The 27,380-nt window shown below is 40.6% G+C and overlaps 1 protein-coding gene across 1 annotated transcript in view; it reads left to right on the forward strand.

Moving 5' to 3' along the window:
- The first annotated feature begins 979 nt into the window (after window positions 1–979).
- Window positions 980–27,380, forward strand: part of LOC129711795 (dual specificity testis-specific protein kinase 1-like) — a 35,351-nt gene continuing 8,950 nt past the window's right edge. The window contains exons 1-6 of the mRNA XM_055659730.1: window positions 980–1,210; window positions 1,316–1,515; window positions 11,927–12,048; window positions 17,142–17,190; window positions 17,273–17,572; window positions 25,855–26,076. Coding sequence (XP_055515705.1) covers window positions 1,201–1,210; window positions 1,316–1,515; window positions 11,927–12,048; window positions 17,142–17,190; window positions 17,273–17,572; window positions 25,855–26,076 — 903 coding nt within the window. The 5' untranslated portion in view covers window positions 980–1,200. The remainder of the gene's footprint in view (window positions 1,211–1,315; window positions 1,516–11,926; window positions 12,049–17,141; window positions 17,191–17,272; window positions 17,573–25,854; window positions 26,077–27,380) is intronic.

Genomic DNA, 27,380 nt, shown 5'->3' on the forward strand with positions numbered 1-27,380 from the left:
ACTACAGTGTTTTACTTGTGATACTCTCTGTTCTTTACCTGTACACTGGATGGCTTGATTGTAATCATGTATAGACTTTTCTTTGACTGTATAACATGCAACAAAAGATTTTTTTGCTGCACTACGGTACACGTGACCATAATGAACTATACTCAATGAGAATGTTGAGAATAAACATTCAGGAGCAAAGAAGATGCACAAGTGATTGAAAGGGATCAGGAGTTCATTTTCCAGTGATTCTGCAGATGATTACAAGATGTCCTGTGTGGGTCAAAAGGAGCACCACCAAGTCAGAAGGTTGTGGAATGAAATCCTGCACCCTAGAGCTGAACAGATAATCTAGGTCAATCGTTAGAGTGCTGCGTTGCCACTGGTGTGGTATTTCATGTATTATTTCAAGCTGTAGCTTTCCTGCTATTTCAGGTGAATGTAAAATATCTTGTGGCGTAGCTCGAGTGGAGTACACCCAGTGGAGTTCATCACTTTGACCAACAACTCTTCACTTCTTTCATTGTCGCTTCTGGGAGTTTGCTGTGCACACATTAGAAGCCAAGCTGACTACAAGTGTTTACTTTTCAGAGAGCCAGTGGCCCAGAAACTGTTGACAGTTCTGTGCATCAATGTTAACATTTATCTTCGTAAGAACCAGCGAGATTGGCACTCCCATGCCAGTCCTGCCATGGCCCTGCAGAACAAGATCCTACTGGAATTGTCCCAAATTTCCACCGGGGGAATCTATTCTGAGATGAGGTTTCACTTGGCACAGCATTTCTCGCTTATTTCCTGAGAGATTGTACAGCTAAGAGGAAGAATGCTCCAGGGGATTTTTTTTTCCAATGAAAGTAAACGTTACTTGTTTTGTTTTTTTTTTAATGTTTCTAAATGTCAGAGATACTCCGAAGCATGAGAATTCTCTGACTGGACTCGGAGCAGAGGGCGTGCTCTGTCGTCAGTCAGCATTTCCAGGGTAGCTCCTACCCGGCCCACCCACCTACCCACCTGTGTCAGTCACGCTGCTGAAATACCTGAGGTCACGGAGACTGTCGCCGCTTGGCTGTTGGATAAGCAGAGCTAGAGAGATTACCTATCCGAGTGCGGACAGAGCAAGCGCGGTATCGACATTACTCGGAGCAAGTGTGGCCGGGGCCGGCAGAACTCAGACACACCTGACTCGTAGATACGTGGGGGTCTCCTGAAGTCATGATGATAGGTGCTAACATTACACGTTTTGCCTTTTTTTTTTAAATGGTACTTCAATGCCCTTTGGTGTACGCGTTAAATGTTTTGTTGTTTCCCCCCCCCCTCGCCATTCTAGACCTTACCGTCATGTGTGATACAGAAATAATGTCCAATGAACCCACCAGTCCAACGTCGCCTTACTACGGGGAGACGTCTGACTCTTACTACCGCGTAGATCGCTGGCAGAAACTGCGGACTGCTGTCAGAAAGCTGGAGTTCTGGGAAAACTTCAGCTCCGAATTGGCAGGCAGTGGCTTCTTTTCCAAAGTGTACAAGGTAAGAGAAACTCTGCCCACCCCCACATCCCCATCTGAACACCCTTCGTAAGTACGCACTTTATATTGTGTTTGCTGATCTCTTTTGTAAATCGGTTTAATGCGGTGGAAATGAACAGCGTGAAGGCGTAACCAGGGAGCAGTTTGAAAATCATTACAGGTGCACGACCATTGAGTGTGATAATGAGCCTTACACCATAGAAAATGCCAATTACATTTGTTCCTTGTACCTAAATAGAAATACGTCTTATAGAAACGTAAGCTAGATGCACGAAAAAATGTTCCTAATGACGGAGGAGTCTTGAAATAGCGGGACTATGTATAAACACTGCTGAAATTTTTACATGGTGAAACCAAAATGTATAAAAATGGCCTTTATGAAACCACATGTGATTTTTTTTTTCTATTGCAAATCTCAAATTGTGGTATACAGCAGCAAATAAACAAATGATGGCTCTTTGTCCCAAACATTATGGAGGGCACTGTAGCTTCATGGCATGTTTGGCTCATCTTTCCACAGTATCTTTCATTCCCAGCAATCCATCAGAAATTTACAGTTGACCAAATATTGTTGTGGAAGAGTGTTGCAGACCTCATGTTTTGTTTAGTTTAGTTTAGAAATACATCATGGAAACAGGCTCTTCAGCTCACTGAGTCCACGCTGACCATCGGTCACTCATTCACAGTAGGTGTTGGTTAAGTCACATACTTATTCACTCCCTACACTGTAGGGGTAATTTACAGACTCCAATTAACCTACAAACCTGCATGTCTTTGTGATGTGAAAGGATGTGTTCGACAAGTTCACATTCATGCCTGTTGCAAGGTTTTGACCCAAAATGTCAACATACACCTTTTGCCTCCACATAAGCTGCTTGTCCTACTGAGCTCTTCCAGCATTCTATATTTTCTTCTCTATTTTCTAGATTTGATACCTGGACCAATTTAAAATCATTTTCCTCTTTGTGCCTTAATCGTTTCATGTATTTTGTGTTTTATGACTGTTGTCAGATCAATTTCCCTCCTGGGATAAATAAAGTTCTATCGTATTGTTAATGTATTGATATATTCAGGTTGAGTATAGAATCTGAGGTTATATTATGGTTGTACAATACATGGGTGAGGTTGCACTTGGAATATTCTATGTGGTTTTGGTCACCCTGCTGTACGAAAACTATCATGAAGCTGGAAAGAGTGCAGAATGATGACGTAGGTTGTAGGCAGGTGACGTAAGTTGTCGCCAGTGCTGACTTTGGTGAATTCCATTGGCGACTACCTACGGCAACCGGTGACTGAATTGTCTTAAGTTGTCTTCAGTTGTCGCCGACATGGTCGTAGCTTGTCGCGGGTGGACATAGGTTGTCGTAGGTGTGGTCGTAGGTGGACGTCCTAATGGGTTGCCGATTGTCGGTAGCTTGACATCGACTAGCTGGTAGGTTGTTGTAGACATTGTCGTAGGGGGGTCCAATCGCTGGTTTTTCGGCGACCTGCTTTGATTATGACAGTCGCCAGCAGTCGCATCGGAAAAAATCACTTCAGTGGGACAGGCCCATAACAATGCCAGAGACACGGTTCCTCACTTTGGGTGCTGTATACACAGAGTTTGTACCTTCTTCCTGTAACCATGCAGTTTTTCTCTTTGTGCTGGTTTCCTCCCACATTCCAAAGACATCCAGGTTTGTAAATTAATAGGCTTCTGTAAATTGTCCCTTGTGTGTAGGATAGAACTAGTGTATGGGTGATCTCTGGGCGGCACAGACTCAATGGGCCAAAGGGCCTGCTTCCATGCTGTATCTCTAAACTAAACTAATCAAAGTGTTGGAGAAAGTTGGCGCATCAGACGGCATCTGTGGAAAGAATAGACAGATGACATTTCAGGTCTGGACCCTTCTTCAGACTGATGGAGTAGAAATGGTCGCCTAGTCTACACTTGATCTCATTGATGTAAAGGAGGCCAATGCAGTAAACCAGATTGAAGGCGGTGCATGTAAATATCTGTCTCACCTGAAAGGGCTGCAGGGGTCCCTGGATGGATGTTGGGACATGTGGTGCATTTCCTGTTGTTGCAGGGGAAAGTACTTGGGGATGAGATTAATTAATTACTTAGTCACTGTACATTGCTTCTTGTATAGGTGGGTGGCAGGAGAATTAGGGGGAGTTAAGGGGCATGGGAAAAAGCATTAGATTATGAGGAAATATGCAGCGGAGTGAAAAGGTGGTTTGCTTCTGAGACCTGGCATGATCTTGATGGGCCAAATGGCCTTTTCATTCGAAAATATGAAAATTTAAAATTTTAAATAATTAGGAGCTTGCTCACTGCTCTGAATGGTCAGATCTCTCCATGATTCTGTGCCCTATATGATGAGAAACAGCATGGTTGAATTTATTTTAATTTGTGCAGAGGTTTATTTGTTTTGGCGGGATTGTTATGAGAAACCATGAGTGTAATATTCTTTGGCGGACTGCTTGTCCCAACGAGATTTTTGGCAGGAGACCTACAGCTTGAAATTTGAGGTTTAAATTGAAGTATGAGTATTGAAAATGGAATAAAAATGACACTAAAAAACCTCATATAATCGAAGGACACCCAGATTGTAAAAAGCGCTGGAGGATGGCAGTCGGTCAGGGAGAAACTGGGGAGGGAATGGACTAAATGCATTTTGGGTTAAGGCTGAGTCTGACGGAAGGTTCTGAATCCGAAATATCATCTAACCATTCCCTCCACAGATGCTGCCTGACCCACTGGTTCCTCCAGCAGTTTGTGTTTTGCAAACCATCTTGGTGCTTTATACAGCACGCCTGTTGACAGTTCGACTCCTGTTTAATCCAGTGTTAATCACCTTACTGGCTGCCACACAGTGTGGCTATATCAGGAACTATGGAGAGGAGATGGATCACTAATCGCATGCAATAGACAAATGAACCTCAGCCCAAAGTTTCTTGTTGATTGAAATATTGGCTGCAGTCATATTTGCAGTTTCTCAAGGGATTTATTCTGGGAGGCTATGGGCATGAGCTGAGAAACATGAAATTGGGTACCAAGCAAGAGTTTTATTTTTAGATAATTCCACAGAATACACCCTTGAGGCAGGAAAGCATTTGCAAGGGTCTCGACCCAAAATGTCACCCATTCCTTTCTCCAGAGACACTGCCTGACCCGCTGAGTTACTCCAGCATTTTGCGTCTACTGGAGCATTTGCAAGAGTTATATATTGCCTTCATGGGCTATGAGTATTTCTGTGACAGCTCAGGCTAGAAGCCATTTCTAAATGTCTTTGAACCGAGTGGCTTGCAGGATCATTTAGAAATGTAGTTAACAGTTAACTAACTGAGTCTAGAATCACTTTGGCAGCCATTTTTTCTTCAATTAAGCTGATAGATTTTTACTTACAAATAATTTATCAATTTAACCAAATTTTAAATTCCCAAACTGGCATTTAAATTTCTCTTAAATAGCCCAGGCTTCCGGATTATTTTACGTTTGCAACTAAATTAGTTTAACCATATCCATAACATAGCTGATTGAAAATAATTTGTGGACAAGTAAGCTTGACGAATTGAGTAATGTGACTTGGTCTGCAGTTCATTATGTTCTTATTAAAAGCTACTGAACCCAGTGTATTGCTGCTACTGAACCCACTGTATCGCTGCAACACTATATTCTGTCCTCTGGTGTTTTTCTCTTTGCACTACCTGGTGTACTTGTGTCTAACTTGATTGTAATCGCATATAATATGATTTGACTCGATAGCACGCAAATTCAATTTTTCAGTGCATCTAGGTACATGTGACAATAAATATACCAACACTAAAAGCAACGTACTGCAGATAACTCTGAAATAAAACCAATATTCCGAACAGGCCAGCATCACAGATACTACCTGACCTGGTGAGTGCAAACTTTGTTTTGAATACCACCTTATTCCTTCTAGTTAAAGCACTGGGGTATGGGAAACAACCACCTATGTACAGTAACTTTAGAGATACAGTGCGGAAATAGGACCTTCGGCCCACTGAGTCCACACCGACCAGAAATCCCCGTACATTAGCACTATCTTACACACTAGGTACAATTTTACCAAAGCCAATTAACCTACAAACCTCTACGTCTTTAGAGTGAGGGAGGGGACCAGAGCTCCTAAGAAAAACTCATGCGGTTGCAGGGAGTACATGCAAACTCTGTACAGACAGCACCTGTAGCCAAGATCAAACCTGGGTCTCTGGCACTGTAAGGCAGCAACTCTATTGCTGCGCCACTGTGCTACTCTGTAATCCCCTATCTGGCCCTCACAAAAATAAATCTGGTTCCACATGTACACTGAGGACTAACTGCTTGCACAGTCACCTTATTCAACCCCTCTATTGCGCTTGATATTGTAGACAGCTTGTTCCTGGATAAGTGGATACATCTTCCAGTTAATCCTATTTGACACCTCCTGTCTCCTACTGTTGCTTCACGTCGTCATCATCTTCTGAAACCGTAAACACAGTTATGTACTCTCAATTATTACCAAGATATCCTGGCGGATATTTTATTGCTCCAAGCTCTCTTAGAGTTAAGACCAGCAGAGATATGTCCAAATGGTTTGCTGACCTTCATTGGTTCCTGATCCACCATTACTTCAGTTTAAAATTATTATCCTTGTTTGGAATCCCACTAACCTTGAATGCTCTCAATGTCACTAATACGTTCCATGCATATAGCCATTGCCCCAAGCAGTTGGGTGTACAGATCTCAGTAAAAATCCCTTGAGATTTGCAAATATGGCTGCATCCAATGTTGCAATCAACAAGAAACTTTGGGCTGAGGTTCATTGGTCTATTGCAGTGGTTCTTAACCTTTTTGGCACCAGTACGCGCATACGCAAACAAAATACTGTATGTGGTGTGTACTTTTGTTAGGTTCCTAAACATGGGCTCAACAAATTGATATGTTATTTGTGTCCCCTTCATGACCCCGGAAAAGCCCCAAACGACCCCCAGGTTAAGAACCACTGGTCTATTGCATGTGATTAGTGATCCATATCCGCGCTATAGTTCCTTATATACTTAAACTGTATCCCTTGTTTCCATGCTTTTGCTCAATGGCCCTTCATCCCTCTGTGACAAATAAACTTGACTTGATTTGACATCATAATTGTTAAGTGTGATCTGGTATTGGTACACAGCCATTCGTTAATAATCTATATGCTATACAAGAGCCTTGAAAAGCGGAAGCTTCTTTTCAAGGAAATGAAATAATAGCTGTCTAATCGCTAATAGTTTTTTAGACCAAAGAAAATGTATCCTTTTATTACCAATATTTCCTATTCAGATTCAAAGATGAGATGTAACAGTACACCCTCTAAAAATTTTGTAAATGTGAATTTTTTCCAGGAGATTCAATCTGCACTACTCCCCTGGAGAGTGAATTTACTGCTACGTACAGATATACTTGCATATTGTATTCCTGTAGACAGGCTAATATTTCACAATGGAATCGGAAATTAAAATAAGCAGCAAACACAAATAATTCTGTGTGCTCGTAAGTTTAACTTTTTGTTGATTGCTAACAATATCCATGGTGTTTTCCTATCCTGGACAACAGATTGTATACTCATTGAAAGCTGACTTCATTATAATGCTGATTAAAAAAAGATTTATAAACAAAAGAGGGACTTTTCAGACCATCCTCTTAACTGCCATTGAATTGAAAATACAATTATGTAGCTTATATTTTAAAATCTGGAAAAAACTATTGATTTGCATTTCTGTCCTTGTGTTGATGGATTGTTCAAACGGTCATTGGATACATTTTGTTTTTGAAATTTATTGCAAAAATTATCAATGAGGACAAATTTGCTCTTTGGCTGCAGATTATAAAATTAGTATCAGTGGAATTTAAACATTTGCTACCTTAGGCTTAACAGATAGTTGTTTCAGTTGCAAGTATAGTTTGGACATGTGCAACATAAAATATTATAGAAAACAGCAGCAGGAATGGATCATTTGGCCTTTTGTGCCTGTTTCATGTTTTGGCTCAATCACAGCTGACAGTCCACGTCAGTTCCCTGTTCCTGCCTCTCCCCGTATCCTGTGATCCCCTCATTATTAAGCTGTCCATCTCCTGTGGATGAAGAAATGTGCCCAAAGCATGGTCCCTAATTAGACAGTCTGCATCCTAGAACTCTGACCCCCTGGTTCTGAACTCTCCAGTGACCGTGAGCATCCTCCTTGTATCAATTCTATCTGGTCTTGTTAAAACATAGTTGGTTTCTATGAAATAGTTTCTTCTTTTGATTTCCCATAAACCTAGACTTAACCGACCCAATCTCTCCTTGTATGTCATCTGCAAACCCAGAGATATGGCATTTAGTTCTCATATCCAAGTCATTGTTAATACCGAACAGCCACAGCTCAAGTACCTATCCATGCAGCACCACTCTAGTCATGGTTGCCACCTGAAAAATGATCCATTTATTCACACTCTGTTTCCTATCTTGTCAACCAGTTATTGGTAGTCAGTATATTCCCCGAATCACACATGTTCTAATTTCACGCAGTTAATTTTTAATTTCTACCACTGCCTGTCAAGTGATGTTTTGACCTGAAACATGAACTCTGTTTATCTTTCCATTGGATGCTGCCTGATTATTCGACTTTATCTTACACTAAATAATATACCCGTTATCCTTTATTTGTACACTGTTGACAGCTTGATTGTAATCACGTATAGTCTTCTCATTGACTGGATAGCACGCAATATAAAAGCTTTCTACTCTTCCATGGTCCACGTGACAATAATAAACATGCTGAGTTTGTCCAGCACTGTTTATTCTTATTCCAGATGTCCTCCATTTGCAGTTATTTTTTTATATGATGCTACTGAGCCTTTAAACTCTTGGTTTTTGTAAGCAGAAACCTATTCTCGGTGCCCATCTGGCTTCTATGTTTCAGCAATTATTCCCTTTGATTCTTCAGTCTGATGTCTAAGGATTCACTGCTCTTTTTAAAAAATTGTTGCCACTTTGATCTACTTTGTGTTGATCTCCTCATCTGCATTTCCCCTCATTGAGCTTGATGTCTGCTAGTGCCTGAAACCTGTGTTTTATCTGCAGAACAAAGGTTTTCAGTATTTCGGGGAATGTTTGCGTGTCAATTCTGTACCCTTTCATTTCCTTTTTGATGGATCCCAAATCCCAATTATGGACCTAGGTGTTAGCATCCCGCTTTGAAATTGGACCCTCGGCTTCCTGACCCATGGACCACAATAATAAGTGATAAAACATTCACCACGATAATTCTCAACACTGATGCACCTCAAGGATGTGTTCCCAGCCCATTATTTACTATACGCTCACAATTGTGCGGCCAAATTCTGCTCTAATGCACCATGAAAAGCATCCTATTGGCAATTGTTCAACCCAAGAATGCAAATGCAGAGAGTTGTGGATGTAGCCCAGTCCATTAAACCAGCCTCTCCCCACCCCCACCCATTGACTCCATCTCCACTTCACACTGCCTCAAGAAAAGGGCTAACATAATAAAGGATCACTTTAACTGAGTCACTCCCACTTCTCTCTCACATTAGGCAGGAGATACAAAAGTTTGAAAGCACATACAGCCAGATTCCAAAATGGCTTCTTCCCCACTGTTATCAGACTACTGAAGGGAACTCTCCTAAGCAAAGAGATTAGTCCCGATCTCCCAATATACCTCTTTGTGGACCTTACATTTGTTTTCTTTTTTTTATCTGCACTTTCTCTAGAATTGTAACACTGTAGCACATCACAGCAATCTGCACTCGGTTATTTCTTCTCTTTGCACTCCTGTAATATGTGCAAATGGTTGTACTCATGTTTTTTTTACTATATATCACAATATACATTCATGATTGAAATGAAGACATCAAATGTAATATCTTAATATTTGCAGACGTCACAATGGTGGTTGGGAGTGTGAGCTGTGAGGAGAGTCCCGAGTGATTTAACCAGGCTGTATGAGTGGGTAAATGGTAGATGTAGTATAATGTAGTTAAATGCAAGCTTTACCCAGGCTGATTATTTAACATCCGAATATTGTGAGATGGGGAAAGGGTAAATGAAATTAAGCATGCAAGTACAGATAAGAAGGAAAATTGTACGCTGACTCTCATAGTGCGAGGAATTGCTTTCAGGAGTAGGAATCTCTTACAGCTCGTCAGTGAATCTAGTCCTTGAGTCTAGAATCTAGACCATATGTTTTTATATGTCTGAAAGTATTCCAGGGGAATGTGTTTAAACAAAATCTTTTCAAACAAGCAGTATAGAAAGAAGAGAGGCACAGAGATTGAGTTTTCTTTTAACCAAAAACAGATTTATTCAAGTATTTACAATACTATGTACAATACTAAATAATTCAAAACAAATCCCATCGCCATAGTACAAGGAAAACAAATATTATTAAATTACTGTTTCCCCATCCTTATTAAGGATGCATTAGAATAAAGGGGAGGTCATTTAAGACTGAGGTGAGAAAAAACGTTTCCACCCAGAGAGTTGTGAATTTATGGAATTCCCTGCCACAGAGGGCAGTGGAGGCCAAGTCGCTGGACGGATTTAAGAGAGAGTTAGATAGAGCTCTAGGGGCTAGTGGAGTGAAGGGATATGGGGAGAAGGCAGGCACGGGTTATTGATAGGGGACGATCAGTCATGATCACAATGAATGGCGGTGCTGGCTCGAAAGGCCGAATGACCTCCTCCTGCACCTATTTTATATGTTTCTATTCCACTCCCCACGGTGCCCAGTGGTCCCAGAAATCCCCCAGGGTGCCCGTAGACAGTGCGTAGTACCACCGGGGCGCAGGCGTAACCCCGGAAAAGGGGCAGGCAGTCTTGGTAGGTGAAGCCACGGCCATACCATGCTGGAGTGATTACATTTAGGAATAGTCAAGGCCAGAATTGGACGAGAGCAAATGCAAACAAGTTGAAGGGCTGGAGATGATTACTGAGGTATGAGATTATGAACCTATAATGGGTTTTGAAAATATCGTTTAAACTTTTAAAACTGAGGTGTGGTTGAGCTAAAAGCCAATATTGGTAAATAGATGGGACATGAAGGGAGTTAGTGGCAGTGAGATTTCAAATGACCTCCATTTAACTGAGAGCAGACAGAGAAGGAAGTAGTTGTTGGGGGGGGGAAAGGGAACATGGTTGCAAAGCTTCCAAAAGTGGCCTTACCATTTTTGTGAGATGGGAAGATCAAACAAATGATTGTGAAGATGATGTGGAAATTCTGTATGGAGGTAGAAGTTAACGGAGAATGGAAGAAGGACTGGCTGACTTGAAATTCATGAAGTTATGTCACAATCTTTGAACAAGTGTAAGTATCCTCTTAATAGAAATAAACTCAACATGTGAACAGAATGGGGAATTTGATGGCATATTAATTTAGGGTCCCATCCAACCGGTTGATGGAGCAGAGAGTCTCCTTTCACCACTGTCTTTAATTCCTTAAATAAATTATGACAATTTAATGATGTTATTAAGAGAAACCACAGGATTGCTGGAGCAGCTGGTAGAAGCATTTGTGATTAATTTAGAATGGGGTCTCTTCTGTGCATATGTCAATAGTTTCTTATTGAGGCTGTTAAAATGCTCTTTATTTCAAGCTGTGAGTGCTTGTTGCTAATGAAAATAAAAGTTGAATAGCTTTCAATCTGGAAGCACCATTAACCCCTAACATAATAAATATTTAAAACATCCCTACTGTATCTTGATCATCAATTCCAATAAAATGTTATTGACCTGAAATGTTAACTCTTTCTCTACCTCAGAAGCTTGATCTGTATTTTTGCAGCATGTTCTTTTTTTACAGCCATTCCAAGGTTTGATGATAAGAACAAAACAACTAGGCCACTAATTATATTTATTTACACTCAACATGTTTCAAAATGACAGCATATTTGGACTTCTTAATTTGACTGGTTACCAATAAAATAATCTTTTAAAATTAAAATATCTAAATATTGTTTTCACATTTTCCCTCCTCTCCTTTCAGATCCAAAGTACTACCTTTGTTTTCCCTCACTTACAGAACATTATTCAGTAATAAAGTGAAGCATTCAAACTTGCTCTTCTTCATTCACACTTTGCTTACTAGAACAAGGATTTTTCAGTCTGACAGGTTCAAGAGTTGCAAGTTTGTTTCCCATATTCTTGCAGGTGTAGATTCCCTGCAGGGGATGCTGGCTTTTAACCAAAACCATCTTTCACCACAACTGTGTTGCTGAGTAACAAGGTTAAAAACAATACAGAAGAATGTTCATGTCCAGTGAACATGCCAATGAGTGTCTGTCCCAGGCATCGAAAAACATGGGTATAAAGTACTTTGTCAATCAACTCTTATTTCTTTAGTGGGACCTATCTTATAAGTTTTATCTCATTGTACAACAGGTGACTCACAACACAACTCAAAAAATAATGGTGGTAAAAATTTACAAGAAGGACGTTGACCAAGATGTCATTGTACGCGAGATTAGTCTTCTCCAGAAACTCTCTCATCCTAACATTGTCAGGTAAAAGTGTGTTAATTTTTTTTGCAACTATCCTGATGATTTATTACAAAGTTTAGTAATGGAGATTGAATTTTATAATTGCCATCTTTTTAATGCAATCAAATCTGCTTGTCTCAGAAGTTGCTAAACAAACATAATTGGATTTCATTTGTTTTTAAGTTGTTATATTATTGATGATGTTGAAAATTGCTCATGTTCAGTTGCTGTAGCAGATATTTACATACAACCTGTAAGCTTGTGGGACCAATTGAGTGGATTTTAAGGAGTCGGTATTTAAGATTCAGGGACAATTATTTCCCAGCTGTTATCAGGCTTCCCTTCTCACCAGCTAGAGTGCGGTCCCGCCCTCCAATCTACCTCATTAGACCTTCAAACTATCTTTAATCAGACATTATTGGACTTTATCTTGCTCTAAACGTTATACTGTCCAGTGTCTGTGCACTATGGACGGTTTGAGTGTATTCATGCATAGGCTTTTCTTTGACTAGATAGCACACAACAAAAAGCCTTTCATTATACCTCGGTACACATGACAATAATAAAAGTAAACTAAACTAATTTAAACTGGAAATTATTGACAGGCTCCTTTTCCTGAAGAACACTAGTTATTTATTGCACCTAATTTCGCAATATGCTGATTAATTTACAGAGTAACATTATTACCATCTTCTTAATATCTCGGAGTCTTATAAAGCAGAAAATGTTAGAAACCTTCAGCAGGTCAGGCAATGCCGTGGAGCGAGGAAAACAAAGTTGGTATTTCAAGTCAGTGACCTTTAATCAGATTTAATATTTTTAGAATTTTCTGCTTTTGTTTCAGACTTTTTTTCCAGCAACTGCAGTTTTCTCCTTTATAATTATCTTTTCAATTTCTACACGCCTTCAATCAGTACAGATGTATATCTCTTGTGCTTATTACATAATTCCAAAGTAACAAAGGTGGAATGATTACTTAACATTGGTGTTTTCTGATCCTGATTGTAAAAGCCACCTCCCTTGGCAGATGCATGCTCATTTATAGAAAATTCCTACTGTCGTTGACATGCAATTGGATTTTAATAGGATGTACCTGAAATTTGTCATTTATATACTGCACGAATTATAACCTAAAGTGTTCAGATATACATATTTTTTTCCAGAAGTGAAGAGATTAAGAATTTTTGAAGGGGATTGTGAACTTTGTAGAATAAAATATGATGTATTCAACTTCTTGTTATTAGGTGCTTGCTCAAATTCTGCTTATCACATCTTTTAAGTTATTGTAAATGGTTTGTAGTTTAAGAAGGGGGAGTTTTTCTTTTTTTTTTGCTGGTCTACAGGGTCTTCTTGAGGCCATGTAATCATAGTGTTATACAACAAGAAAACAGGCCCTTCGGCCCAACTTGACCTTGCCAACCAAGGTGCCTACCTGAACTAATCCCATTTGCCTGCATTGGACCCATTTTTCTTGAAATATTTCCTGTCCAAATATTGTTTAAAACATTGTAATTGTTCCCACCTCCAACATTTCCATGGCAGCTTGTTCCCCGTGCCCTCAAACCTTGTTTTCCCCTTGGGTCCCCTTTTAATCTTTCCCTTCTTACCTTAAGCTCTAGTTTTAGACTCCCCTAACCTTAGAAACAAATTACACTTATCGTCTCTTCCTATGCACATAATTTTATAAAGATCAATAACATTGTCCTTCAGCTTCCTTCACTCCAGGGAAAACAGTCAGATCATTTTCCAATCTCTCCTTGTAACTTAAGCTCTCCTGTCATGGCTACCATAATTGTAAATCTCTTTTGCATCCTCTCTTAACCACATCCTTCCTTTAGCAGTGTCCAGGACTGCACATAATACTCCGAGTGTCAGCAAAATCTCCTACAGCTGTAACATGACATTCCACTTTTTGTACTCTATATCCCACCAATAAAGGCAGGTTTACCACACACTGCCACCACCTCTCTAATTACCGTGTGTTGCCACTTTCAAGGAACCATGAACCTGTACCACTTGGTCTCTCTTTTCTTCCACACTCCCAGGGCCTTCCCATTCGTTATCATATCCAGTGCTGGTTTAACTTAAAACTAGTCTGAGTTGAATTCCATCTGTCATTTCTTTGCCTGCTTTCACAGTTAGTCTAGAGCACGTTGTAACTTTAGACAACCTTCACTGTCCATCATACTACCAATGCTGGTGTTGATCGCAAACTTACTAATCATGCTACTTACTATATATACATGTGGGTGTGTGTGTGTATGAAAACAACAGGAGACCCAAAACCAATCCCTGTGGCACACCACTTGTCACAGGCCTCCAATCTGCAAAACAACCTCCAGTACCGCCATCTGACTCTTACCATCAAGTCAATTGTGTGTCCAATTAACTCGCTCAAACTGGACCCAATGTGGTCTAACCAAAACCAGCCTACCATGCGGCACTCCTGGTCAAAGGTTTTGCTAACGTCTATGTACACAATATCTACTGCCCTGACCTAATCAGTTCTTTAGGTTACCAAGCTTTGAGATCTGGGTCTCTGCGCATCCCTCTGCAATTGGTTCCTCGACTTCCTCATCCACAGACCACAGTCTGTCTGTATTGGTGGAAATGTGTCATCCTCGATAGCAATCAGCACGGGAGCACCTCAAGGCTGCATGCTCACTCTGTACTCATGACTGCGTAGCTGGACATAGTACGAACTCCATCATCAAGTTCACCATTGTTGTGGTACAAATCACTGATGGGGACGAGTCAGAGTATAGAAGTGAGATCGACCGATTGACCAAATGGTGCCAGCACAATAACCTGGCTCTCTACACCAGCAAAACCATGGAACTGATTGTGGACTTTGGAAGGGGTAGGATAGGGACCCACAATCCTGTTTATATCAACGATGGTGGAAAGGGTCAAGAACTTCAAATTCCTGGGTGTTTCCAAAGATATTTCCAAAGATCTTTCCTGGTTCCAGCACACTGATGCAATTATAAAGAAAGTACATCAGCGCATCTACTTCCTGAGAAGATTACGGAGAGTCGGTATGTCAAAGAGGACTCTCTCAAACTTCTACAGGTGCACAGTAGAGAGCATGCTGACTGGTTGCATCGTGGCTTGGTTGAGCGTCCAGGAGCGGAAAAGAATGCAGAAAGTTGTGACCACTGCCCAGTCCATCATCGGCTCTGACCTTCCCACCATCGAAGGGATCTATCGCAGTCGCTGCCTCAAAAAGGCTACCAGCCTCATCAAGGACCCACACCATCCTGGCCACAAACTCATCTCTCCGCTGCCATCAGGTAGAAGGTACAGGATCCTGAAATCTGTTACATCCGGGTTCATGAACAGCTTCTTCCCCACAGCCATCAGGCTATTAAACTCGCCATCACTTTTGCACTTTATCTGGTTATTTATGTGTATATATATATAGTCGATGCTATATTTGTGAGACACAATTTTATTTATTTGTTATCCCACGCACAAACCCGTACTGGCTCTCCCTAATCAGTCTTTGCCTTTCCAGATGCAGATCGATTGAGTTTCTCAGATTCCCCTCCAGTAACTTTCTCACCACTAATGTTGAGAATCTAACTCTCCAGCCATTATGGTTGGTTCAGACAGGCTTCAGTTTTACCTTCCATCATATCTGAGTTGAATAACAAATGGAAATCCCTTGTCCCAACAGTAAGAAGATAACTTTTGTTTAGAAATCCTATTAAAATGATATATGGTTAAAAAGCTGAATGTGAGTTTTAAAGGCTGGCAGTTGCTATTGTCCCTGTTCAATGAAAAAAACGATTTTTCTTGTGAAGCCATAGCAAGCTGACACATAGATGGAAAACTTGACACTTTATAAACTTAGTGATAGATGTGTATATCATCACACACATAATAACATTGTAGAAAATAGCATTGATGTAAAATACATCATACTCCATGAAGTGGCAATTCTGATGGATCTGGTAATTTTACAGCCCTTTTGCAAAATAACTTAAAAGTAATGCAATGCCAGTACTTATTCACGACTTTCCAAACAGGCAGCTGAGCATATGAGATGTCAATTTTCATGTTAATCCTTTGACCTAAAATTTCTCGTGTTTGGAACTGTGCCCAGAGTGAAATATCAGTGGATTAATGGAATTGTGATTTGAAACTGCAGAGACTAAGAATGTTGTATTAGTAACAAATGGGTATTCAATTGCAAATGACTAGTCTTTTAAAACCAATCTCTCTAACCAAATCATTTTCTCTGATTGAATATTGCACTTTTAAAATCATTACAAATTCCTTTATATGACATTATGGTACCAAAGTAACCAGGACACCCACAACATGGTGAAAGCTCATTAAGTTGCTTAGGAAAGAACATAAACACCTCTAAGCAAGACCATTTAAATATTTCACCTCCAGGAGATTGATCAATAGGGAACAGGATCCTTGCCTGATATACTGTAACTGTAAAAAGAAAGACTACGTGACTGTGAAATGGAGGGTTGAGGCTTGCAGGTGACTTGAGTGATCCCCTTTGTAACTAGGATTCCCCATTTGGCAATGTAATTGCTAACCTTCTTGCAGAGCTTTTAACGCAAACTATCACATCAAAATGATATTCAGACGTTTAAAAGCAACATTTTAAAACTTGTATGCTTTGAATTTGCTCTTTATTTGTTGAATGATTCTCTGTTCCTGATTCGAATAAACAAATCTAATAACTTTGTTTTCTTTGCCTTGGAAAAATCTCCCTGACTGGCATTGCCAAGGAACCAATCAAGTATAGAGCCTAAGTGAACAGTCTGAATTTCCATCTAAGATTTCATAGTTGAGCTAGATACTGGTGTGCAGCCACTAAATAACATGCACAAACATTGGAAAGTTGCAGCTGTATCAGGAACCCAGATGAAGAGTGCACCATAGAGCACCAAGGAATGATGATAAAGGGAAAGCTGGGGATCGAAATGCATAGTTCCCTGATAATGGAATAGCGTGGTGAGGAAGGCATTTGGGTATGCTTACCTTCAAAGGTTATGGGATAGAGTACAAACGTTGGGACATTAAGGTGTAACTTGTCACAAGTATGTGAAGCAATCTACTGTATAAAATACATTTTCTGTTGACTTTTTCAGATACCTCGGGGTGTGTGTTAAAGAAGATAAACTCTATCCTATGCTTGAGGTAAATATTTATTTATTTCAAAACTCCAATGCAAATTGGTTCATTTATATTTGTAAATGTTTGCAAATGCCCTGATTCACAGTACATTAATGGTGGATGCCTGGAAGAACTGCTGGCCAATAAAGAAGTTAACCTGACCTGGAAGGATAAAGTGGACCTTGCATCAGACATTACACGAGGAATGGTGTACCTCCACTCAAAGAATATCTATCATAGAGACTTAAACTCCAAGGTAAGATGCAGATTGAAACATAGAAAAATAGGTGCAGGAGTAGGCCATTCGGTCTGTCGAGCCAATCGATCATGGCTGATCATTCAAAATCAGTACCCCATTCCTGCTTTTTCCCCATATCCTTTGATTCCTTTAGCCTTAAGAGCTAAATCTAACTCTCTCTTGAATTGGCCTCCACTGCCTTCTGTGGTAGAGAATTCCACAGATTCACAACTCTCTGGGTGAAAACGTGGAAGTGGATATTCAACTTTGTATAATATAATATGTTGAACACTCAGCAGCTTAGTACCCTCATTGCAATTCATTTCCATCAGTTTCAATGTTACACTCAGTTCACATATGTGACAGGCTGAACTTTAATAGGAGTAAAAATATATTCCCAGAAATATTTCAAAATGTTAAACAAAACCGCAGAGGACACTGAAGCAATTTTAGATTACACTTAGCATACCTTTCTCCATCAAAGCCATTCCCTTTCATGGAATGGCTGGAATTGCTGAACCTGCACCAGGTCCAACCTTGTGCTGTTTCAATAGGCAGCTTTGCCTGTGTAACTTAAGGGCCAAGGGCCTGTCCCACTTGGGCGTCATTTGCGTGTCACGCAGGTGGTGTGCGAGGATTTTGAGAATCCAAAAATCCTGGGGAGCCGCGCGCTACCGCGCATCACTATCTACACCGCCACGTCTCATCACGCACCATGCGCGCGTAATGCATGCCCAAGTGGGACAGGCCCTTTAAGTGCTGGGAAAATGCAGTGTTGATTATGCTCAGGTTGGCACAGTACTCAGCTGCATGGAAGGTTGCAGATTGCCTGGGCATCTTGAGAATAAGAGCCAGGAAGACACGATGCAGCTTTTTAGGGCTGGTTTGGCTGCATTTGGAGTATTGCAGGCATTTTTGGTTGTCCAATTATAGAAGGGATGTGGAGGCTTTACAAAGGTTTCAGAGGAGATTTACCAGAATAATGCTTGGATTAGGGAGTATTAGCTACAGTGAGAGGTTGGAAAGACTAGGATTGTTTTCTCCGGAATGCCGGAGCTTGCGGGGAAACCTGATAGAAGTATATAAAATTATGAGAGGCATAGATAGGGTAGATAGTCGGAACCTTTCTTCCAAGGTAGAAAAATCAAATATTAAAGGGCATAACTTTAAGGTTAGAGAGACAACTTTTGAAAGACATATGCAGGGTATGTTTTTTACATGGAGGGTGGTGAGTGCCTGGACCATGCTGCTTGGGTGGTGGTTAAGGCAGGTAAGATTGTGGCATTTAAGAAACTTATTTAAGGCATATGGATATGCAGGGAATAGAGGGTTATGGATTGCATGCAGGCATATAATCCTCCAACAATTTTGCCACATCCAACGAGATCCCACTTCTGGCCACATCTTCGCATCTCCTCCCCTTTCTGCTTTCCACAGAGACCGTTCCCTCCGAAATTCCCTGGTCAACTCATCACTTCCCACCCAAACCACCCTCTCCCCAGGCACTTTCCCCTGCAACTGCAGGAGATGCAACACCTGTCCCTATACCCCCCCCCTCGACTCCATCCAAGGACCTAAACAGTCTTTCCAGGTGAGGCAGAGGTTCACTTGCAACTCCTCCTCCAACTTCATCTACTGTATCCGCCGTTCCAGGGGTCAACTTCTCGACAGTGGCGAGACCAAGCGCAGGCTCAGCGATCGTTTCGCTGAACACCTCCGCTCAGTCCGTCTTAAGCTACCTAATCTCCCAGTGGCTCAGCACTTCAACTCCCCCTCCCATTCCCAATGTGACTTTTCTGTCCTGGGCCCCCTCCATTGTCAGAGTGAGGCCCAGCGCAAATTGGAGGAACAGCACCTCATATTTCACTTGGGTAGTTTACACCCCAACGGTATGAACATTGACTTCTCGAACTTCAAATAGCCCTTGCTTTCTCTCTCCATTACTTTTCTTTCCCAGTTCTCCCACTAGTCTTACTGTTTCTGTCTACATTCTATCTTTGTCCCGCCCCCTCCCCTGACATCAGTCTGAAGAAGGGTCTCGACCCAAATCATCACCCATTCCTTCTCTCCAGAGATGATGCCTCACCTGCTGAGTTACTCCAGCATTTTGTGTCTACCTTCGATTTAAACCAGCACCTGCAGTTCTTTCTTACATATATAAGAGTTGCACTTGACATCCTGTTTGCTACAGACATTGCGAGTCATGGCCTGTTCTTGTGCTGTACCATGTTCTATGTCTCAAACCTTTGCGCAGTTACACAGGTAAAAGCAGGCAGCTGTGTGCACAATTTCTGGTTATTTAGTTGAAATTTGGAGCCAAGGTTTTTCATCATTGTTTTGAAGGTTATTAATTATCAGAAAAACAATTGAGAACTTTTTTTTAAAGTAAAGTTCCTATTTCACAGTTGCTTTAAAAGAATGATTTGGCAGCATGGTTGATTTTATTGTTATTTCATTTCAGGGACTGAGGTTTGAATCTAAGCAACAATATTGTCTTTTGGATGTATTAGTCCAAAGTGATTGGATGGTCTCAAAGTAGTTTGTAGTTTAGGCAATGTTCATTCTTCAAAGTTCAGAGTCAAATATTTGACTTGGACCTCAGATGCTGCTGAGGGAATGGAAACATCATTATTCAATCAGCATGTGAGAGTTTTTAATAAAATTCCATTTAATATTGCAAATAAATAACAGGCAATGAGATTGTTTATTGTCATATTCTGGGGTTAAATGCATTTGTCTCAAAATTACTTTGCTATTTTGTGTATGAAGGCATAAACATGAATTTACAGCAACAACGCAAGTACAATAATAAAACTTATTGGGTGGAATTGAATATAGTCACAAAAAGCTGGACAAGCAGCCTCTCTGGAGAGAAGGAATGGGTGACGTTTCGAGTCGATACCCTTCTTCCGTCTTGATCCGAAAAGTCATCCATTCCTGGTCTCCAGAGATGCTGCTTGGCCTGCTGAACTACTCCAGCTTTTTGTGTTTATCTTCGGTCAAAACCAGCATCCGGAGTTCCCTCCTACGCAATTGGATGGAATTAACTGGGCTTGCTGGAAATCTGATAAAAAATGGAAATTGTCAAGGCATTATGCCTTCTTTCAAATGTAGAATGAATTAAAAGTTTAATATGAGTGCAATTTCTGAATGGAAACATTGTGGGATGTTGAACAGACATTTTGTTCAAAGCGATAAAAGGATAGTTGCCCAAATATAACTAATCATTACTAAAAAGTGAACATATTTAAATATTAATAAGCTTCCTGTAAAATATTTATAAACATTCTGTTCAATTCTCATTTAGCTATAAATGAATAATGTGCTCCATTGAGTCTGATAAAGACTATTTCCTTTTTATTATGTATTGTGTGGGCGGCATGTGAAAGGATTCACATTTCAGTTTTCCACAATTGAGCTGCTTTTATTCATTCTCCATCTCTGTTTTATTTGAAAGGTATTATTTGAATGGCTTTGTGCTCTGAGGATTGATAGCTTCTGATATCGCAAACGCCCACTTGCCTTCATGTGATGTTATAAAAGATTGTTAAATCATTCTCCACGAAAACAATACCCTCTTCCAAATTATACAGTGCTCCCTTACACTCTTTAGACTTTACTTTAGACTTTAGAGATACAGCGCAGAAACAGGCTCTTCGGCCCACTGAATCTGCGTCAACCAGCAATCACCTCGTACACTAGCACCATCTTGCACAAGAGGGACAATTTACAATTTTAACCAAAGCTAATTAACCTACAAACATGCACGTCTTTAGAGTGGTGGGAGGAAACCGGAGCACCCGTTGAAAACCCGCGTGGTCACAGGGTAAATGTATAAACTCTGTACCGAGACACCCTTAGGCAGGATTGAACCTGGGACTCTGGTGCTGCAAGGCAGCAACTCTACCGCTATGCCGCCAAAACCTAAATGGTTTACTACCCTCGTCATGAAAAAATGTTATATTTGTCTCCATTCTAAGTGGCCTACCCCTTGTTCTCAATGAATACATCCTGGTTGCTGACTGTAGGCCCATTGCTGTGGTATTCACCACCTGCAAATTGCACTGCAGTCAATCTCTAGGCCAATCAAGCAGCACCTCCCAATCCATGCCTTCAAGAAGGATAAAGGCAGCAGATGGGAGGGAATGCCACTGCCTGCTATGTACCTGCAAGTCAGAAGCCATCCTGGCGTAGAAAAGTATTATAACTCCTTCATTGATGATGGGTCTAATTCCTGAAATGCCTTGCACAAAACAACGTGGGAGCATCTTAACAAGATGGATTTCCACTGTTTAGAAAGTGATGTGCTGCCATCTTAAAAGCAAATCATGATGTGTAGTAAATGCGAACCTTGCCAGCTATGTGCACAATCTGAAAAATGAATAAAGTGCAGCCCACTATTACCAACAATAGATACAGGAGAGGGTGCAGAGGGAAAGAACATGGTTTTCCCCCAATATAATGGGGATAAATTGTTAGGAATTTTGAGTAACTCAAGCCCAATAATAGATTAAAGTTGTTGGTGGGAGTGATTAAAATGATAATGAGATAAACACAACAATCACTTATGTATAATTTATTATTGTCATGTGTACTGAGGTACAGTGAAATGCTTCTGTTTGCATGCTATTCAGCCACTTGAACATATCAAAGAAATATAAATTGAGAAGACCATTTTGAATTCATGATAAAATTCATTTGATATTTTATGAACGACTGTCAACGGAAAAAGTAAAAAAAAACGAGAAGTGGCAAAAATATCCATAGTGTATGATTACCTTTATAATGCGAGAGTTAGTATGTTAGGCAACGAGCTTTAATGAGACAGGACTTCTTAACGTTTCTTGAACTTCCTTAGATCACTGCACAAGAACATTAAGTCACCGAGCTGACAAGAGGTGCAAATACCAAGCTAATTAAAAAAAAAAAATGTAATTGGATCTCATCTTTAATTCTTAAAAGAAAATCAGTAAATTCCACATTTAAACTTTAGGTGTTGTTTATTCTTCTACATGATATGAAATCTATTTATTAATCTGATTTAATTTTGCATTTGGCATTATGCATCTGGTTATGCATTCATTTTTCAGAATCTGGATGTCACTGGCAAGGCCATTTATTGCCCATTCCTAATTGCCCTTAAGAAGTTGGTGATAAGCTGCCTCATTGAACCACTACAGTCCTTCCAGTGAAGATATTCGCACAGTTATTGTGCACCACGGCAGTGTTCACAATGAATGATCGGGATATCTTTCCAAATCAAGAACGTGTTGTCCTTTGAATTTGGAGCTTGCAGTTGGTCTTCCCTGCTTGTGGTGTTGGGGTGTCAGCTAAGTTTTCTTGTTTGATCTGGATGGTGTTGAGTTCTTTGAGAATTGTCAGAGCTGCACTCATCGAGGCGAATGGAGAGTATTCCATCTCACTCCACTTGTGCCTTGTAAATTATGGAAAGACATTGGACTGTCACGGAATATCCAGCCTCCGTCCTGCTCTTGTAGGCACAGTATTTATGTGGCTGGCCTGGTCAAGGTTTATGGCCATTGATGATCCCTAGGATGTTGATGGCAGGAAACTCTTCCACTTGTCCAAATGGAATTTTGAACATTGCGCAATCATCAATGAACATCACTTTTTCCAACCTTATGAGGGAAGGAAGCATATTGATAAAGCAATTGAAAATGGTTCCTCAGTGATGATCTATGGCTGAAATGATTGAACTCCCAAAAAACTACAATCTTTTTTCCTTGTGCCTGGAATGACTCCGCCACTGGAGTGTTTTCCCTTTGCTCTCCATTAGTTTTGCCTGGGCATCTTGATATGCCTCATTGCTTTGTTGTCGAGGGCAATAGCCCTCACTTTACTTCTGGAATTCATCTCTTGGGTTTAAGGCTGTGATTCGAATTGGAGCCAAGTGACCTTGGTGAAACTTGGATTGGGCATCAGTGACTAGGTTATTAATGAGGAGGCTCCTTGAAAGCACTGTTGATGACCATTTCCAATCACATTGCTGATGACCAGGAGTAGGCTGACCAGTGATGGTAAGCTGTATTGGGTTTGTCCTGTTTTTTTTTGTGAACAGAATATGCCATGGTACATTTTTATACATTGTCAGGATCGATGAGAGTGTTAACAATATAGTGGAACATGTCTGGTCCTAGAGCACAGAAACACAAATAGGCTGATCTATTAAAGGCCCCATAGCCTTTGCACTATTCATTACTCTCAGTTGTTTTTTTAAGATCACTAGCAGGAAACTGAATTAACCAAAGATTGGTTCTGTGTGAATCTCATTGTAAAGCTGAGATTCTGTGTGAACATGGTTGGGACTCCTCCAGCCTTGTGTTTCACACCGTCAGGCTGGACCCCACCAACATAGGCTCGCCCTGTTATTCAGGCGTTTGTTGTTCCTGCAAACAATCTACCTCTCTCTTTTCTGGTGCATCTGAGATCACTTGGCACTGGTCCTTGCATGCCACGTTTGCTACTTAGCAAACATGAGGTCTATGGTGCAGCTTTATTGTACTTTGGTTAGGCCTCTTTTGGAGTATTGCATGCAGTTCTGGTCGCCACATTATAAGAAGGATGCTGAGCAGGTTTACCAGAATGATGCCTGAATTAGAGGATATTAGCTACAGGGAGAGGTTGGAGAGACTTGGATTGTTTTCTCTGGAATGTTGGAGGTTGTGGGGAGACCCGATAGAAATAAATAAAATGATGAGAGGCATAGATAGGATAGACAACCTTTTTGCCAGGATGGAAGAATCAAATACTGTAGGGAATAGATGTAAGGTGAGAGAGGAGCAAAGTTTAAAGGAGATGTTTGGGTAAATGTTTTTACATCGAGGGTGATGGGTGCCTGGAACGCACTGCCATCAATTGTTCTTTCTTTAATAATTTAAGTTTACAAATACCTTTTCTTTAAATAACAAATAGTATGTGATTGTGTTTTAATTTACGTGAAGCCTTGAACTAGATGTTGTCTTCCTGGAATTTGTGTTTATTTAACGTTAAACGTAGTGTAGAAATTTTTGCCCCTTTGGCATCACCAACTCTGGCTAATAACACAATCAATGTATTATACTTTGATCAATGTTTTACGCTTTGCTCTGAAATTCATTACACTGCCTTCAATGGAACACATCTCAAAGAAGAATGGTACATATTGACTACCATATCATGTATTCCGTGCTATCAACTGGGCTGACTTTCTAAGCCATCGTCTCTGATGAAACGTCGTGAGCAATAATTATAGTGCGGCAGGATCTGCAGTGAGCTGCCTATGTTTGCTTTTCACATTTGAATAAAGTACAAACTTAGATGGAGTGATCCGAAGTATTAGAGGTTGCAATGAAGGATCGGCTCGATGCCCTGCGATGAGGCCCAAGTGTCCAAATACCTTTTGTTGCACAATGTTTTGAGGGGGCGAGTGAGTGTTGCCAGAATAAGCCTCGCAACAAAGATGTTGACAAACACCTTGATGTCACCTGGCTCACTTGGACTATCAAACACTCAAAAATTTTAAGTTACTTCACTGTTGATTTGCTTCACTTTAATTTTCAAATATAATTTTCAACTTGATTGAACGAGTTTTATCTGCATACTTTCATTCAAAAGTTTAGAAATGCAGCATGAAATTGGGCCCTTTGACACACAATCCATGACCACCAACGTTCACTCATTCACACTAGTTCTACGTTATCCCACATTCACATTCATTCCCTACACATTTTGGGACAATTTACAGAAGCCAATTAACCTACAAATTTGTACGACTTTGTGATGTTGGAGGAAACCGGAGCATCCGGAGGAAACCCACGTGGTCACATGAGAGAATGTGCAAACTCCACACAGTCAGCATTTGAAGTCAGGATTGAACCCGGGTCTCTGACGTTGTGAGGCAGTAGCTCTACCTGCTCTGACATCCACTGTGGCGGCATTTCTGTTCTCATTTTATAAATCTATCTCACAGAATTATTTTTTGACACATTTTATAGTAATTCCTTAATTCATTATCTCATTAAATGGCATGAAGAGATTTGTGGGACGAAGTTTTCCTCCTCGGGGCCCTGTGATCCTATAATTATTTCAATTAATTAATTTATTTTTCACAGAATTTTTGATTTTAACGTCACGTGATTCGGACTTTTTTCATCAGAATTGTTCTGCATTCTGGGGCTCCGGAAATGTTGCGAGGTCACGTGCTGGCAAGGGAGAAGCTTGCAATAAGATGGTACAGGACTGATGCGTACTTTGAGGAAAAGGTTAAACGTTTAGTTTAGAAATACAGCATGGATACAGGAAACTATGGCCCACTAAGTCAGCACCAACCAGCGATCTGCACACATTAGCACAATCCCACACACACTAGGGACAATTTACATTTATACCAAGCCAATGAACCTATTGTACTTTTTGGGAGGAAACCGAAAATCGTGGAGAAAACCCAGCAGGTCATGGGGATTCGGGTCCGAACAGACAAGCACCCGTCTAATTTCTCCCATGCGAGCCGTGGGAGAGAAGACCCCTCAAGGGGTCAGCTTGGTTATATGACTTCGGACTGGCGGGAAGTGGTCGAGCTGCCCACAAAGGGCTTTGACCGCAAGTTGTCTTTGGTGGGATCTGCATTCTGGATGGCTCCGGAAATGTTGCGAGGTGAACCGTATGACAGGAAGGTAATTGCTGTTCTCCCTCTAAGCAAGGGTCAAGTCCCAGTGGTTCACATTGTGCTTGCAATAAGATGGTACAGTCTTTTGATGCGTAGCTTGAGGAAAAGGTACAAAAAAACGTAAAACGTTTAGTTTAGAAATACAGCATGGATACAGGAAACTATGGCCCACTAAGTCAGCACCAACAAAGTGGCTTAATAAGTTCTTAAAGGTTTGTTTACCAACACTTTCTACATAGTTTTTTTCCAGATCAGCGATCTGATCTGTTTTTGAATTTTCCACGGATCTGCATTTTTGAAGGACTTCAATACAAACTAAACCCGCTTCACAGCGATCTGCACACATTAGCACAATCCCACACACACTAGGGACAATTTACATTTATACCAAGCCAATGAACCTATAAACCCTGTATGTCTTTGGAGTGTGGGAGGAAACCGAAAATCTTGGAGAAAACCCATGCAGGTCATGGGGAGAAAGTACAAACTCCGAACAGACAAGCACCCATTCTCAGGATCCCTAATTTCTCCCATTCGAGCCAGTTAAGAACACACAAGAACATAAACCACGACCAGGAGTAGGCTATCAGCTTTGTTCTGTATGACTGATCAATGCTGGCTTCAACTCCTCTTCTGCGCCACTTCCCCATTACTTCCAATTCTTCAATCTTCCAAATATCCATCAACTTGCATCAAAACATATTTCTAAAGATCCAGCCTCCTCCACATTCCAGAGATTCACTACTGTCTGAGAGAAGAAATGTCTATACACTTCAGCTTTAAATAGCCCGGCCCTTAATTTGTAGCTGTGTCCCCTTGTTCGTGACTCTTCCATTAGTGCATGCATCTCAACATTTACCTTGGCGTATCCCCATTATGATCTTGTATGTTTGAAAGAAGTCTCTCCCATTCTTCTAAGCTACTAGCTCCAAGCTGTCTGGCTTCTCTTGTTAGCACAATCCTTGTATCCCAGGAATTAGTCCAGTGAATCGTGTTTGGAGTGCCTTCTATGATTCTGTATTCTTTCAGATCATGGTACTGATATGTGTGTAGTTACTATGAACCCAATGGTATGAACATTGAATTTTTCAGTTGAAAGTAACCCTACCCTCTATCGTGTTCTCTTTTGCTCTCCTTCCTATCCTCCCATTTTTGTTCTCTTTCTCTGCTCTTGTTCCAATGAATCCTGAAGGATTTTGATACAATTAATTGATTTTATGTATTATGCTTCAGTTCCCATCCACAAGTGAATGATCTCTCGTTGTAGATTACAAAGTGGCTTAATAAGTTCTTAAAGGTTAGGAGTGTTTA

The sequence above is a fragment of the Leucoraja erinacea genome, chromosome 31 (assembly GCF_028641065.1).
Source record: "Leucoraja erinacea ecotype New England chromosome 31, Leri_hhj_1, whole genome shotgun sequence".
Classification (NCBI taxonomy): domain Eukaryota; kingdom Metazoa; phylum Chordata; class Chondrichthyes; order Rajiformes; family Rajidae; genus Leucoraja; species Leucoraja erinaceus.